This window comes from Euphorbia lathyris, chromosome 1 (genome assembly GCF_963576675.1).
Source record: "Euphorbia lathyris chromosome 1, ddEupLath1.1, whole genome shotgun sequence".
Classification (NCBI taxonomy): Eukaryota; Viridiplantae; Streptophyta; class Magnoliopsida; order Malpighiales; family Euphorbiaceae; genus Euphorbia; species Euphorbia lathyris.
The window spans coordinates 19,813,413-19,830,494 of NC_088910.1; the positions used below are offsets into that span (position 1 = coordinate 19,813,413).

At 38.0% G+C, this 17,082-nt stretch overlaps 2 protein-coding genes across 2 annotated transcripts; one reads left to right on the forward strand and one right to left on the reverse strand.

Moving 5' to 3' along the window:
- Positions 1-9,710: 9,710 nt before the first annotated feature.
- Positions 9,711-13,219, forward strand: LOC136223836 (large ribosomal subunit protein eL8y). The gene is made up of 7 exons (XM_066012009.1): positions 9,711-9,848; positions 9,937-9,984; positions 10,065-10,266; positions 12,166-12,335; positions 12,571-12,699; positions 12,774-12,866; positions 12,963-13,219. The coding sequence occupies exons 1-7, from the start codon at positions 9,846-9,848 to the stop codon at positions 13,092-13,094; spliced, it is 777 nt and encodes a 258-aa protein (XP_065868081.1). The 5' UTR covers positions 9,711-9,845; the 3' UTR covers positions 13,095-13,219.
- Positions 13,220-14,143: 924 nt separating this feature from the next.
- LOC136223844 (uncharacterized) lies at positions 14,144-16,390 on the reverse strand. Its single transcript, XM_066012015.1, has 3 exons — positions 16,098-16,390; positions 14,830-14,975; positions 14,144-14,421 (listed from the first exon to the last, which is right to left on the reverse strand). Exons 1-3 carry the CDS (start codon positions 16,180-16,182, stop codon positions 14,404-14,406), a joined length of 249 nt encoding a protein of 82 aa, XP_065868087.1. The 5' UTR covers positions 16,183-16,390; the 3' UTR covers positions 14,144-14,403.
- Positions 16,391-17,082: the final 692 nt, after the last annotated feature.

The window sequence follows — 17,082 nt, forward strand, 5'->3', positions numbered from 1 at the left end:
GACATGCGTGGAGAAATCAAAACTTTGGTATATAGACAGCGCATGCTCAAGGCACATGACAGGTGATGAAACTCAGTTCATCACACTAGAGCCTAAACGAGGAGGTAGTGTAAGCTTTGGAGACAACAAAAAGGGCAAGATAGTTGGCTCAGGAACTGTCGGAGGTAACCCTAAAATTGAGTCAGTCTCCTTAGTTAAAGGTCTCAAGTATAATCTTCTAAGCGTAGCTCAGCTTTGCAAGAGTGGAAGGAATGTTATATTTGATGATACTAAGTGCCAAATACTCGAGGGAAAAACAAATGATTTGATTTTAACAGCCCCTCGTGTAGAAAATGTTTACATGTTAAACTTGGAAAAGGAATTTTCAAAGAGTATATGCTTAGTATCAAAAGAGGATAACTCCTGGCTATGGCATAGGAGACTTGGGCATGTCAGCATGGACCTTCTTGCCAAAATAGCTAGAAAGCAATTAGTTGAGGGATTACCAAAATTAAAGTATGAGAAAGATCAACTCTGCAATGCTTGTCAGCAAGGCAAACAAATCAAAAAATCATTCCATAGCAAAAAGGTTGTCTCAACCAAAAGACCATTGGAATTACTACATTTGGATCTTTTCGGACCTATCCAGCCACTCAGCTTGGGAGGTAAGAAATTTTCCTTAGTTATTGTAGATGATTTCTCTAGGTACACTTGGGTTATCCTGCTAAGTAGCAAGGATGAGACATTTGAAGTATTTACCACATTAGTCAAAAAGGTTGAAAATGAAAAAGACCTAAGAGTAGCTCACATTAGAAGTGACAATGGTGGAGAATTCAAAAACCAATTGTTTGATGAATTCTGTGAAACCAATGGCATTAACCACAATTTCTCTGCACCTAGAACTCCTCAACAGAATGGAGTGGTTGAAAGGAAGAATAGGACAATAGTAGAAATTGCTAGAACAATGCTGAGTGAAAACAGGCTTCCAAAGTACTTTTGGGAAGAAGCAGTCAATACAGCCTGCTATATATTAAATAGAGCATTAGTAAGACCTATACTAAAGAAAACCCCTTATGAACTTTGGAAAGGACGAAAGCCCAATATTGGATACTTTCGTGCCTTTGGGTGTAAGTGTTTCATACTCAACACCAAAGATAATCTGGCAAAATTTGATGCCAAAGCTGACAAAGCGATCTTTCTAGGATACTCAACAAACAGTAAAACATATAGAATTTATAATAAAAGAACCCAAGTTGTGGAAGAGTCAGTCCATGTAGATTTCGATGAAACTGACCCTGCAGGAAGAATAACTCAACATACAGAGGAAGAACCCAACTCAGTGTCTGCTGATCAAAATGTGCATACTGAGCCATCAGTTCAAGGATTGAGCCAAGGTAAAATTGAAACTGAAATTACCTTTGCTGACCAATCTGTCCCTGCAGAGATTGTAGAAACACCTGTTCCAAACAACTCAACACTACCCAAGGAGATAAAAATTCCAAGAGGACATTCAGAGAAGTCCATCCTTGACGATGCAAATAACAAAGTAATGACTAGAGATCAGCTTAGAAAATTTCTTTGCAACGTTGCCTTCGTATCAATTCATGAACCAAAGAATTTTGCTGATGCTAAGCATGATGAGTATTGGATGAACGCTATGCAGGAAGAGCTTGATCAATTCACAAGAAATGAGGTATGGGATTTAGTACCGAAACCTAGGAATCAAAAATCCATAGGAACTAAGTGGGTTTTTAGAAACAAACTAGATGAACATGGAAATGTAATTAGGAACAAAGCTCGACTAGTAGCTCAAGGCTATAGTCAGCAAGAAGGGATAGACTATGGTGAAACGTTTGCACCTGTTGCTAGGTTGGAAGCAATACGCATATTATGTGCATATGCTAGTTTCATGAACTTTAAATTATATCAAATGGATGTCAAAAGCGCATTCCTTAATGGTTTTATAAACGAAGAGGTTTATGTTAATCAACCTCCCGGTTTTGAAGATCCAAAATTTCCAAACCACGTTTATAAACTTAAAAAGGCCTTGTATGGCCTGAAGCAAGCTCCAAGAGCTTGGTATGAAAGGTTGACCAACTTCCTACTAACCAGGAATTATGTCAGAGGAAAAGCTGACACAACCTTGTTTATTAAGAAAAAGGGGAAACATACCTTACTTGCACAAATATATGTGGATGATATAATATTTGGTGCTACTAACGAATCTTTATGCCAAGAGTTTAGCAAACAGATGCAAACTGAGTTCGAAATGTCTATGATGGGTGAACTCAGCTTCTTCCTTGGACTTCAAATAAAGCAAGGTAAGAATGGCATATTTATTAGTCAGTCTAAATACGCTAAGGAAATGTTAAAGAAGTTCAGCATGGAAGAATGCAAACAAATATCAACCCCCATGGGTACTGATACTGTCCTATGCAAGGATGAAAAGAGTAAGTCAGTTGATAGCAAACTCTATAGAGGTATGATTGGTTCCTTACTCTACCTCACTGCTAGTAGACCTGATATTCAATACTCAGTATGTTATTGTGCTAGATATCAAGCTGACCCCAAGGAATCTCATCTAATTGCTGTAAAAAGAATTTTTAGATATTTGCAGAGCTCAGTTGATGCAGGTTTATGGTATCCAGCCTCAAATGACTTCACACTCATTGGATACACTGATGCTGACTATGGACGAGACAAGCTAGAGCGCAAAAGTACATCAGGAGGATGTCATTTTCTTGGAAGTTGTCTAGTATCATGGTTTAGCAAGAAGCAAGCATCAGTTGCCCTGTCTACAACTGAAGCTGAGTACGTTGCTGCTGGAAGCTGTGTTGCTCAAGTCCTATGGATAAAGCAACATCTCGAGGATTATGGAGTAACAACGAAGACAATAGAGATCAAATGTGACAATAAGAGTGCCATTGATCTATCAAAGAATCCTATCCAACACAGCAGGATGAAGCATGTCAGCATAAGGCATCACTTCATCAGAGATCACGTACTAAAGGATGAGATCAAGCTGACCTATGTGCCAACAAATGAACAGCTTGCAGATATCTTCACTAAACCTTTGGCTCGTGAACAATTCAATACACTAAGGGAAGCCATTGGTATGTCTAATCCTCTTCAATAATCTAAAGTAGTTGAATAAATGTTGAGTAATTGTCATGCTGACCAACTACTAGATATTGAGCCTAATAGTCTATGCTGAGTTAATACAAATGCCTAGAAAAGATTCTGTGCTGAGTAGATAGATATATTGAGGAATCATCCTATGCTGAGTGAATATACATATGTTGTGAATACTGAGTCACTTAGAGATAGGAAATCCATCATCATAGAATTGAATACTCAGAATAACAAACGGTTTGAATTATGGCAAACCGGGCAAATATCCACTTGCACCAATACACCATAACACGTGTAACAAATCATACCTAGGAAAATGCGAGTAATGATGAAAACCCATGCGCCGAACCTGTCATAAATGACAGAATCCTTGTCGATTAGAGTCCCAAGATAAGAACGGCCAGTACATTAATGACTGATGTGTCTATAAATGGCGAAAAGAGTCCCCATTCATTGTTTTTACGCTTACAAATCGCCAGAAATCGAAATCTTCCCCCTCTCCCTAAATCTTAAAAACCCCTCTCGATAACAATGGCTTTCGGCAAGAACGAAATCCCTAACCTCACCACTCAGACTGGCCAAACATCTGGCAAACCCACTCAAGTTGACATAGCTGGGTCTTCAAAGCAAATCGAAAGGAATATGATCAAAGTGCACAAAAGGGTTGGAAATCTGGAAGTATTGAAGTGCAGATGGTTTTCTCAAAGTTTCATCGCCTCTGAGAAACCCTTCTGCGAATGGATTAAGCAAAACAAATGGACCGGCCTCTTCTCTCTCGCCGGAAAGGTATATCCCAGACTGGTCAGAGAATTTTACTCCAACTTGTGCGTCGATGAGGATGATGCTGACTACCTGGAGACCACAATAAAAGGCCAGAAAATCACCATAACCCCTGCCTACCTTGCTACATTGCTAAACCTGCCAAACGAGGGCATAGAGTTCAGAACAACAAAGGAGAAAGTCCCCAAAGAAACCCTTGACAAAATCAAAGGATTTTGCAAGCCCAAGGATCACAAAGGGGAGATACCAAGCACATGTATGGGGCAAGATCAAAAGATGGCTCACTATATACTGACCAACTTCATCTTCCCTAAGCTCGCCTCAGCCTCATCTGCCTCCAACTTCGAACAGTGCTTCATATGGCACATGTTGAACTATACTCCACTCAACATGCCCGTCTTTTTAGTGGGGGCCTTTCAACGCAGCGCAAAGAAACTCAGGCTGGGCTCCTTGGTCACCAAGATCATCAAAGACAAACAGGTTGAAACTGACTCCTTAGGGACTGAAATCACAGCAGCTCTGTTGATTGGATTAACATACAATCAACCACTGAAAGGATATGAAGAAGCTGCTAATGATGATGCTGAGTTAAACGTTGAGCCTGAAGATGAGCCTGAAACACAAATGGAAGTTCCTGCTGAGCAACCTAAAGAGAAGAAGATGAAGAAGAGAAAGGCCAGTGAAACCTGTGCCAAAGACATCCATGATGTCCCAAGGAAGGTAAGATTGATGTCTAAAGAAAAGGTCAAAACTGACAGAGCAAAAGAAGGAGCTGAGTCAGCAGAGAAGAAGAAAAGGCATGAAGAAGAAGAAGAAGAAACTCCTGAATCTCCTTTGAAGAAAAGGAAGAGAATTGAGTCCATAAGAACAGTTGAAGCTGATCCCATAGATTGGGTTGTATCAACCCAAGATCATGAAAAAGACAAGGAAGCCGCTGCTGAGCAAGAGACTCATACTGAGCAAGAGACTCATGTTGAGTATGAAGAAAATGCTGATATGGAGCAGCCTCAGGAAGGAATAGAGCAAGAAACTGAACATGTGGAAGTCGAGGATCATGCTGAGCCTCATGAGGAGACAGCTGACACTGATCTGGGAAATGATGCTGACCCCTCTCCTCCGAAGCAACAGAAACTCAAACGACTAAAAAAGAAAGCTCATAAAGCTCAGATCATTGATCTTCTTGCAGACTCAACCCCGCATGAACAACTCTTCGGTCTGTCTGAGTTACAATTCTCCTATTTTGCAAATGCTCCTGAGTCCACTCAAAAGGAAAAACAAGCCTCTGTTACTCAGGATGAGGAACAAGCCAAGTCCTTTGAAAATCCAAATCCAACTGTTCAAGAAGGAGAAACAGAACCTGCCTCCATTTCACCCGCTTAGGATCCACAAATCAACATGCCTCCACCTCCATCTCCACATGTTGATAACACTGTTCCTACCAGCACTTTGCCGCAGAATCCGGTCCCCAATCAAGATAATCAAGCTGGCCAACATCAAACTCCTCCACCACCAGGGCAAATTCCATCCACCAACCCAAACACGACCAAGTTTGACTACTTGAACGCTACTGAGTCAGGCAGACGAATCATTGCCTCTGCTCAATCTCTGCTTCAAGAGTTGAACCCTACTCAAGCTGAAACTGCAAATTCCAATCCTGAATCTTCCCAACTGCCCACAGTCTCTCAGCTTCTGAATGAAATAAAAGGGCTGAAGGACCTGATCAGCATAATGACCTCCATTCAAACTCAGCAACCACGACAAGATCACATCACAAAGCTGTCTGAATTGGTTCTTACAATGGTCAATTATTTGAACTCCCTTGAAGGTAAAGTTCAACACTTATCTGAAATAAATTCAGGACATGCTACTTCTACTGACCTCCAAGGGCTCTTCACCAAGCTCACTCATGAATTAGCCAAGTCCAGTTCATCTACCAATGCTGAGTTAGTCACCAATGCTGAGCTTCAAGATTGCGTTACCAAGCTTCATGCTGAGCTGACCCACACACGTGACTTAGTATCTTCCTCCTCACAATGTACCATCGATCAACTGAGTGAAGCTGTTCGTCTACTCAACCTTCACAAAACACCAATGGAAGTTGACCCAGTCTCCAACAGCGAACTCTTAAGTTTTTCAAAGGCCATCATGAAGGAGATGAGAATCAATAATGCCCAGCGCATATTCTACGACTCTGCCTTGCTTAAAATGTATCACCAATCCTTTGGTCAACTTACAAGTTCCCTCACCTGGCTGAGCAAATCTCATGAATGTCTGCTCAGCATGATCAGCAGTTCCCTTCAGGTTCCTCCACGTGTCCAGTGTGACAGTGTCCCTATCATTGATGGTCTGCGTGAAAGTACTTCGAGACTCCAGCGCTACGCAACTCATCTTTCCGCTCATGCTCGCACTGACACATTTGTGTATAAACCTGATGATGGCAAAACGGGGGAGACAAGTAGAACTCAGCCTGCAGATTATGCCTCAATGAGCAAAGATAAAGGCAAAGGAATAGCTAAAGCTGATCAAAAGAAGAAGAAGTAGATAAAGTCCACTAGATGTGTAGAACTTAGCATAGCAACTTTCAGAAATGTGCTTATCCTTTTTATCTATACTAAGTCCTATTCTTCTCAATACAAGTTGATTAAACTAAAATTGAACAAACAAGAAGTAAGGCATACTCAGTATATATGAGGAAATAGACTGAGTAACATATTTTTGAAAACTGACTTACATTCCCACAAAGTAAAATATCTTAAGAGTAAACGATTCAGAATTAAGACAAGATGTGCAAATCTTACGGGGGAGTCATGTCAAAAATATCAATCATGGGGTAACTTATAACTGAGTTCCATAACTATGTATTTTGCCAACATCAAAATGGGGGAGTTTGTTGAAACACCTTTCCACAAGATTTTGATTTGACAAAATCATCCATGATTAAGAGGCAATTAAATTTAAATGCTTTGATTTAATTGTACTAATGAGTTTGTTCAATATTGAGTGCAAATATATATATATATATAAAGTAAGACAGGTTAAAAGTCAGCATAAAGCCAAAGCTGAGTGAAATGGAACTCAGCATGGGAGAACAAAGAAGCTGAGTAGAGTAGAACATGCATCATAAGCTTCCTTCTACATCACCCGAACAAAGCTGACCAAAGCAGAAGACTCCTTCTTGAGAAAACATACAGAACGGAGCTGACTAAGAAATACCTCAGCATGAAACTTGTACATTCGACAGAAACGAACGAAGCTGAGTTACAGTCAGAATAAGAATGAAGGGTTCGTTGACAAGAAGACAAAATCTGCCGATCCTCTGCACCAATAATTGAAACCTCGAAAATATAAAAGTCTAATTCCAAGAATCATGGGTCTATGGATTATTGGTAAAAGACAACTGACACAAAAGACAAGTCTAATGCAAGAAGACAAAGATCTGACGCCTGAAGCAAACAGAGAAAGGAAATGGCGGAACAGACTGAAGCTGACCAGAAGATGTCTGCTAAAAGAGTCGTTTTGGACTTAACGGCTAAATCACCTCAAATGATTTCAATCACCAGAAATTCATCTATAAAAGGACAATGGTGGTTCTTGGATAATAACACAACCACAGAAGCAACAAAAAGAAAAATCCAAGAGAGAAAGATATTCAAAGCACTCAAAAACAAGAAAGATCTTACACCAACTTTTCTATTCTTTGTGTAAATGCTAGATTGATTGTCTGTAATCATCTAAAGTGTTCTTTACCTGAAAAAGAACAAGTGTGTAATCAATAGTAATATTGAGAGGTATGTACTGAGTGCTTGGTTGTACGCATTCAGTGGTAGAAAAATCTAAGTACTGGGTTGTAGTGCTTAGTAGGAGTTGAGTAGACGAATAGAGGACGTACTCTTGCATACTCACTGCCTTGTAAAGGGTTTTGTGCTCTACCTTGAAAGAGCTCAGTATTGGATTGAAAATCCCAGGAGGAACTGGGGACTGGACGTAGGCAGAGAGGCCGAACCAGGATAAGTCGTGCTGAGTAACTTCTGAACTCTCTCTCAATATATATATATGTATGTGCATGTATTGTTAGTTATATTTACTCAGCTTATAAATTGTTAAAACTGAAACTGAGTAAATCTGAGTGCTGAGCTGGAAGCTGACCACAACAGTGTCAATTCCCAACTCACAAGTAAAGCAGTCTTAGTCAGCATCGTACTAAAACTGCCTTATTATACAATCAGCCGTGCTGACCAAAAGCTGAGCTCACTAACTCCTAAAATAACTTCAGGTCAGCATAATCAAAACGCAAAAAGGTTATATTAGTTCCTAACCCCCCCTTGGAACTAATTACTAGGGACCAACAAACTCATCAGACATGTCCCCATTAATCATAACCTGGAACACAGGAGAGGAGATTCACTTCTCAATCAAATTCCTCCAGTTCTCTGGGATACCAGCTTTAACTAAGCTATCCAGGAGGAAACTCCAGTTAAGCCTATCATAGGCTTTCTCCAGGTCTAGTTTAAGAGCCACAATCCCTTTCTTACCTTTTTTAATCTTCATGGAATGGACAACCTCCTGGGCAATAACAATGTTATCCATCATTTGTCTGCCAGGAACAAAGCTTCCTTGGTTCTGGCTAATAAGATCAGGCAGGATCTTTCGAATTCTATTAGCCACAATCTTGGTAACAACTTTGTACAGAACATTACAAAGGCTGATAGGTCTCATCTGGAGGAAGGAAGAGGGCTTATCAACCTTAGGAATCAGAACAAGGAGGGTCTTATTAACCAACCTGATATCTTCAGAACCACCAAAAACTCCTAACACGAAGTTGTAGATACCCTCTTTCACGGTATCCCAGTGTTTGTGGTAGAAGCTAGCGGGGATCCCATCAATCCCAGGAGCCTTAGTGGAACCGATGCTAGAGAAGGCCAGATCGATCTCATCTAGGTTAACAGGAAGGAAAGCATCTTTAATGGCATCCTCCCCAAGCCGTGGAAAGGAAATATCAGAGTTGGCGCTTTCCAAGTTCACCACTTCCTCTCTGAACAGATCTTTATAGAAATCAAGGGCAAGACGTCGAATGTCCTCCTCCTCAAAAATCCAAACACCATTGGTGTCTTTGATAGCATCGATCCTATTCCTCTGTCTTCTAATTATCGTAGATTTTTTTATATGTTACTGATTAATGATAATATGATTTACAAATAAAGTGAAGATAACAAAATTCATTATTGTAAATGTTTTGTTAATAATTACTGAAAATTGGGTAAATTTTTAAATACGAGGTAAAATTTGTCCAATTTGCAATATAATTACAATTTATGACATTATGAAAAATGAATATGAGCAAATTATTTGGGCAAAGAATCCAATAGAAGGGGATAAAAAATTAAATGGTCAATGCAACTAAATCATATTTTCAAATTTAATTTTTAATATGTCATTATTTTTTATATATTACAAATCATAATTTAAAAATTTTAGATCCTAATTTATAAATCATAAACCTTAGAAAATATATCATAGATTTCTAATTTATAAATTCTAATCTTTAAAATATATTAAAAATACTGATTTTACTAATTTGATATAATTGTAAATAGTTATATCAAATGCTAATTTTAATTATATCATACCAAAAGATATTGACAGTAAAAGGTTTGGCTGCCCATCTCAGCAGTTAATTTTTTAAAAATTAATTTGACATTTATAAAATAAAAATTAACACTTTTGATATATTAACAAGTAATTTATTATTTATGCTTTTTATGTAAATGAAAAGTGAATTTATCTTATATGTAAATTTCTCAAGATGGATTGAAGCCGGGCCCAAGACCATTTGTGTGTGATTTTATAGGTCGATTTGGTTAGTGTTACTTGAGTATATAAATTCCGCCGATCGCCACCATATACTAGTCGTTCTGCAGCAGCCACCCTACCGGAGTAAAGAAAGGGTTTTATCAATGGTATTTCTCGTTTTTGAAAGCTTAAATTTGCTTACATTCAGCAAGAGGATATTGTTTCTTTAACCTTTTTATCAATTAATTGCTACAGGCTCCTAAAAGAGGTGTGAAGGCCCCAGTTCCGGCGAAGAAGAAAACTGTAAGTAGTTTAATGTCTGTTTATTGTATTGATTTTCATGGTTTGAGGCTTGTTGCTTGAATGATTGATGATAATTACAGGAAAAGGTTGTGAATCCTTTGATTGAAAAGCGGCCAAAGCAGTTTGGTATAGGCGGCGCATTGCCACCCAAAAAGGACTTGACTAGGTTTGTCAAGTGGCCTCATGTTGTTCGTATTCAGAGGCAAAGAAGGATTCTTAAACAACGTCTCAAGGTTCCTCCTGCCGTTAACCAGTTCACTAAAACTTTGGACAAAAACCTCGGTCAGTGTTATTTAATTAATCTATCAGTGCTAAACTTAATCATGATTAAGAATCTAATTGAAATTTTTCGTATTGTTTCTTTCTACAACTGAATAGTAATTGAAATTCTCATTTCTTTTCATAGCTTTTTAAACTCAGAGATTTAAAATTTGATACATCAAGCATCTTCACTTTGATACATATTACACGCGTCTCATCATCTTGTTTGCCGAAAATATAAGGTAATCTGGACATTAGGACTGGCCAGCTCTTTTTTTTTTGTTATGGATATTAGGACTGATAGCCATATATTAATGAAAGGCGGGGGAACTCGTTCTCCGATGAGAGTTTCCTGCTTTCAAGCCAGTCAAACCTACAAGTTCGCTTGCTGGATTGGTTTAGTTGAATTCCACCGGGTATGTCTTTCACAAAGTCAAGTGATTGTCTAATAGAAATAGAAGATCAAGCTCGAGTGAACACTCATGAATGAAATGAGATCAGGTGCCATTACACTCTCTCCCAACATCATATGGAGTGGCTGGTGCATTTTCGACATTCAGATAGGTGGTCCATTTCACTATGAGAGATATAAATCGGGTTAGAACGAAAGCTAGCTAGCTTCAGAGTGGTATGTCTGGCTGCTTGGTTATAGAGTGCGGCTAGAAGCGGAGATTGTTCATCCTTTTTCTCTCCGCAATGGAATATATATAAGTAATAAATGCCTTGACAATCCAACAAACTTTTAGTTGGCCTGCGTGAAGGTTGTTTTGGTACATTCAGATCCGCTTTGAGTGCCGTGGGATATAGAGGGGTGTCCGGTTCTCTCACCGTCAGGTTAAGAAGTGATCCCTACCAAATCACTCAAATGGGTCATGATGATGGCATGTGTCGAACATTTATATAAGATCTATGATCCAGTCTTAACTACCAGCTTGAGCTTTTAGTTCAATTGGTTCCATGACAGCATGGTGAGGAACTCATCTTCTTCTCAATAAGAAATCTATCTCGTAGGATCTTCTAGTATTAATTGTAGCTTGCTTCAATTTTATCTTTCCTTCGATGCAGAAAAATGCCTCCTCTTGGCAATTATCTTACAGGCAATGGAAGTATCCTTTTTTGTTCTTTATTGTTACAGCCATTGCTAATCTCTTTCTCCTTCTCGACCCTCAGTTTGATATTTGATATATAGTGGTAAAATGCACACATCCAGTTGGAGAATTGAGTGATGTTGGTCCATTCAAACCCGCTTTAAGCTAAAGATAGAATTCCAAGGTAGCTAGTCCCGGCGCCCTATTACTGCGCTAAGCCTTATGCCTATTCTTATGAAAGAATGTATGCTTACCTGTTTCGAAATTTTCCAGTTCTATGTAGACGAGAAGGGTGGGGTGATACACAAGCAAGTAGTACTTCAGCTAAGAACTAGGACCCTCATACTCCACCGGCTGACCTCCTGGCTTGACAGCATTCACTTACTGGATTGCCCCTTTTTTGTTACGGAAACCTTAGGCAAAGAGCTCTTCTAAGTTGTCAAAGAAGAGCATAATTCATTTTAAAGTCGGATAGATTTAAAATTTGATACCTGAGGGCAGTACATGGATACAGTATTAGAAGTGTCTCATCATCTTGTTTGCCTAAAAAATAAGGCCATCTGGACATTAGGAGTGGCCAGCTCTTCTCTATAATAGCTTTGTAAAAAGTATTTGAAGAAGGCATGTTTACTGACACTATCATATATTCATTTTTTGTTGTTGTTGTTGTGCTTAAATTTCTAGCTTTTTGAATTTTATGAAATTGAAGCTACTGTTTTCTCCACAAGGGCAACAAAATAGTTGGATGAGATGTGAATACTGTGAAGAATATATGTTGCTTCTCCGAGTTATATACCAATACCTTTATTTATGTTATTGGTTTGCATTACAGCGACACAGCTTTTTAAGTTACTGCTCAAGTATAGGCCTGAAGACAAGGCAGCCAAGAAGGAAAGGCTTCTTCAGAGGGCACAAGCCGAGGCTGATGGAAAAACTGTGGAATCAAAGAAGCCGATTGTCGTTAAATATGGGCTTAACCATGTGACTTACCTCATTGAGCAGGTACCATAGTTAATTTACTTGGGTCGGACTGCTGTTATATATATAATTTGGGAACTTTTCTTATCATCATTTCTTTAAGGTAATGAATCAAGTATATGCTTACACATTCTGATTTGTAACAGTTGCATTTTGCAATTATCTTTTCTCGTGTCAAATTCTTGATATGTAATTGCTTCGTTTTGACATTATATTTCTCTCTTGTCCACATTAATATCTTATTGCTTCATCTCTGTAGAACAAGGCTCAATTGGTTGTAATAGCACATGATGTCGACCCAATTGAGCTGGTCGTATGGCTGCCTGCATTGTGCCGCAAAATGGAGGTACCTTACGCAATTGTGAAGGGCAAATCAAGGCTTGGAGCGGTGAGTTTTCTGTCCTTGTTCCATTTCTGATTTATTTTTGTTGTGGTCTCTTAAATTGTTTGTGGTGAAATCAGATTGTCCACAAAAAAACTGCTGCAGCTTTGTGCATTACCTCCGTGAAGAATGAAGATAAAATGGAATTTTCAAAAATTTTGGAGGCTGTTAAGGTAATAAATATTGTCTTCTGATATGATATGCAACCTGTAAGAAGTTTTTTGTATGATGCTGCTAGTGTTGATTGTTGATTTCTTATATGAATATAGGCCAATTTCAACGACAAGTTTGATGAGCACCGAAAGAAGTGGGGTGGTGGCATTATGGGATCGAAATCGCAGGCCAAGAGCAAAGCAAAGGAAAGAGTCTTAGCAAAGGAGGCTGCCCAGAGAATGAACTGAGTTTTGTAGGTGGATAGTGAACTTTCTATCACAAGTTTTGCTAGTTTTACTGTTTTCTTGGGATTTTTTTAATACATGCAATTTAAACTGAAGTTTCAATTAATGATGGAATCTTTCATATGCTATCTAGGAGCAAAAGCTATATTTATTATTACAATATGCCCTATAATAATGTTATTATTAGGAATTGTTGGAAATACTTAATTGCCTAAAGGTTTTCTAGCTATGGCATTTCAAAAGTGATAGTTAAATCAAAGCATGTGTTATAAACTATTCGAGTTTGGTTAGGTCAAAGCTAGAGACTGGTTCGAGTTCTATTCGAGTTCGGTTCGGTCAAAGATAGAGACCGGTTCGAGAGATTAACGCTCCTGATCCGACAAGTCTTTGCTCAATTACAAAAACCTCTTGAGTTATCTAAAAGGCCCATCTAGAAGTTTGGATACCAAACAGCAAATTGTACCAAATTTATGCAATGTCAATAAATATTATATTTCTGACAATTAAGGTTGTAAAGGGCAAACTATACTTACTACAACCTCTTGTTTGTATATAAAAAAAATGGAACTAGTCATTCCCTTTTTTAAAAAAATAAAAAAACAATTATGACTTCAGATTTATTAATTTGTTTAATTTTATAGGTGGTTTTATATTATTTATACATTTTAATAATTTCTTTACTTGTTTATATTAAAAGAGAGGCTTAATAGGAGTGTACGTGTGCATTTAACTTGGGTTGCAAATGAATGGAATGGGGATGCAGTTGCGTTCACATGGATCCTAATGACCATGTAAATTTGATCATTCATTATTAGATCTAGACGGATTAAAATCCTAAAGTGGAAATTCAAAACATCCTAAGGTTTATATTTAATCCGTCTAGATCTAACAATGAATGACCAAATTTACGTGGTCATTATGGTCCATGTAAACGCAACTGGATGCTTGAATGTTTAATCCATTCTGTTGGTGAATTCGGTTTGATCAATGCCTAAAAACATGTCATATTTATTATTTGGAGTAAAGCAGTAAATAAGAACACCAATAAGATATCTAGGAAGAGGAGATTTTTGCAAATTTGTATATTATAATACAACACATTGTGTTTAAACTTTAAAAATTGGAAGGGTACATCGTGGAAGCAGCCGGTCTTATTATTCCTAACGATCCGAGAGATAACTCTCTTTATGGCTCCATCTTTCATTACAACTTCTAACATTTTGACAAAAAGTAATATAAACAATTCAAGCTTGTAGACAACACGCATCTTTAGTAGATCTGTCCGGCGGAGGCTACTGTTACAATCGCAGCATCAAAGGCATCCACCCAGCTGCAAACACGAAAAGGGTAAAGGATAGTGCAGATCAGCATTTATGTAGGAAACATATTTTGATTCTATAGCATTTCGGGACATAACTTATGTTCTACAGAAACTTCGATTTTATAGCATTTCGCATTTCATGTTTCGTATCCGAAACTGAATTTTTAATATGTAATATGTTATCACATCCCATTATCCCTGATAATAATAAGAAATCTCTTACAAATATCGTCTTTCGATTTCCATATCTATTTCCACATAAAGGAGGCTAAAACAATTAAAATGAAAATGGGAGCAGCAACTCAAAAGATTCATGTCTGCGAATTCTTCTAATAAGAAGCGCAATCACTCATTTCACTCGAAATACGGTGAATAACAAAATATGAACTTTGAAGTTAAGATGACTGTTAGGCTTACCAGAACAGCCTCTATTTCTCTCTCAGAGACAGGCGTCCGCTTAGGCTGCAGAGAAGCTTTGCCACCTACAGCTGTATCCAAGGGTGGTGCCAGAACATCCGACTTCGACACTGAGAAGTGATGAATGTCTTGACTCGTTGATGTTTCTTGAGTTTGGGATTTACAAAGCAAACATGAGAAACCATTATCCAATTGCATAACACGAAATACAATACGCTAAACACAAATGAAAAACCCAAGCTGCCTAGCACCAAATTTACATTTCCTTTTTCTCATAATATATAGCTGAAATAAGTGATTGATAAGAAAACAAAATGGTTTCCATCAAACTATAGTAAGAGTTTCCTTTGTCCCATTTTATTAGCCAGATCCATTCTTAACTGAATGGAATGCATTTAACAACTTATGTTAGCATCGGAAATTTTAATTTTAAAGCATTTCACGTTTTTGAAATTCTTAAAAACTTGTATGAAACGTTTCAAGTTATGTTTCCATAAAGGGCAGCCCGGTGCACTACGCGTCCCCACTAAGCGACCCTAGAATATAATCTGTTTTTAGAACTGGATCAATGCTAATCACATGTTAAGTAAAATCTATAACATTTGGCCATCACATTGACCTCTAAAGTAACACTTGTTACCATATGATTGGTGACGGTTTTGACACGTGTCAATTTTTTTTGCTTGAATACTCATTTTAGACTAATTTGATCAGAAATGCCAAGTTGAAGGGCTAATTTAATAGCCAAAGTTCAGTTTGAGCGAAATTGATCTTGCAAGCCATGTTGTTGAAGCCTTGAAGGGCCAAGTTGACCCTTTATCCCCAAGCACACATAGTTCCAGCACAGTCTCATTTCATCTAAAACCACTATAAGTCTATAATCTCCACTATATTTTGCTAAAGTAGTAGTTGTTCTTGTTCTAATCAAGTAATTATGGAGGTCAAGCAAATAACGCCTCAATCTTCAGAAATATGGACCCAGATACATGTGAATCAAAGTATAACATCTCAACTCTGCTCAAATTTACATATGTTCAATCAATGTTTATACCAAATCCCTAATAATTTCCTGGACTTTTTTTCTTTTTTTAGCTGGACTAAATAATTGAGCAATAATTTCATAGTAAACATTAGCTAACAGCAACAGATCAATCATTGATCCATCCCCTTTATTCCAATTATACTATTCTCAAATCATAATTCAGCAAGCAATCCATCAAAATTGAAGAATCAGTCAATCAGAAAGTAGAAATAAATGAATCAGAAACCTGAAGATGATGAAGCTTTTCCATGTCGCTGTGGGAATTTAATTCGTGGAATTCTCTTCAAAAGCTGCTGACCTCCTCCTCCCATTTCTTCCTTCAATCAGCTTTCTCTGTCTTCGTCTGTCTCATTCTACTTTTATCTTCTTCAAACATTCTTCCTCTAGTTGGGCCCAAAAGTGAATCTAGGGCTTGAAGCCCAACCAAAACGACACCGTAGTTTAAATCCCCATCTCCTAATCGGTACCGACCCAAAATCGCTGCCTCTCATAAAAGTGTTAAATCAAAATCTCTTTTCCCTTAATTGACGATGGCGAGCAGCAATCTCGGCCGTGTATTTTCATCATCGCTGTTCAGCAGCTCCACTCCGAAATTAGCCTTTACCTCTGCCGGATCGGAGCCTGTGACTCGCTCTGTGTGCTACTCTTTGAGTCGGTGGATGAGCTCGTCCAGCAAATCGGAGCAAGTACCATCGCAAGAAAAGAAAGAAGAAGAAGAAGACGCGATCAAACAGAATCCTGCAATCGAAAACGGAGAAGATGAAGAAGAGGAAGATGATTACGATGTGAATAAAGAGACCGGAGAAATGGGTGGGCCTAGAGGACCGGAGCCTACTCGTTACGGCGATTGGGAACGAAATGGTCGCTGTTCTGATTTCTGATTCCCTGTGAGATTACTCTTTTTATTTTTACTGTTGTTTATTTTAGTATAGTTTAAAATAATAAATTAATAAATAGGAGATGATGAAGTTGAATCTTCAATTGAAATTGTGTTGAAGTTTTTTTTATTAATTATAATCATATAATAGCATTCTGAGACTTGATAATTTCGATTTAGGTTCAATTTGAGTGTGGCGGTTAAACTATAAACAGAGATAGATGAATTTTATATTATTGTAATATTATTAAAATTCTAATTTAACAAAAGAAACCCATGTAAATTACAACGTATGAAATTCAATTCTTAGCCTCAAAATGATGGTTGGCGGCCT

Coding starts and splice junctions, on each gene's coding strand:
- LOC136223844 (XM_066012015.1), bottom strand. CDS start 16,182: ATGGGAGGAGGAGGTCAGCAGCTTTTGAAGAGAATTCCACGAATTAAA. Junction 14,976..16,097: donor AAAAGCTTCATCATCTTCAG/GTTTCTGATTCA, acceptor CCCAAACTCAAG/AAACATCAACGAGTCAAGAC.
- LOC136223836 (XM_066012009.1), top strand. Junction 12,336..12,570: donor TGACTTACCTCATTGAGCAG/GTACCATAGTTA, acceptor TCATCTCTGTAG/AACAAGGCTCAATTGGTTGT. Junction 12,867..12,962: donor AAATTTTGGAGGCTGTTAAG/GTAATAAATATT, acceptor ATATGAATATAG/GCCAATTTCAACGACAAGTT.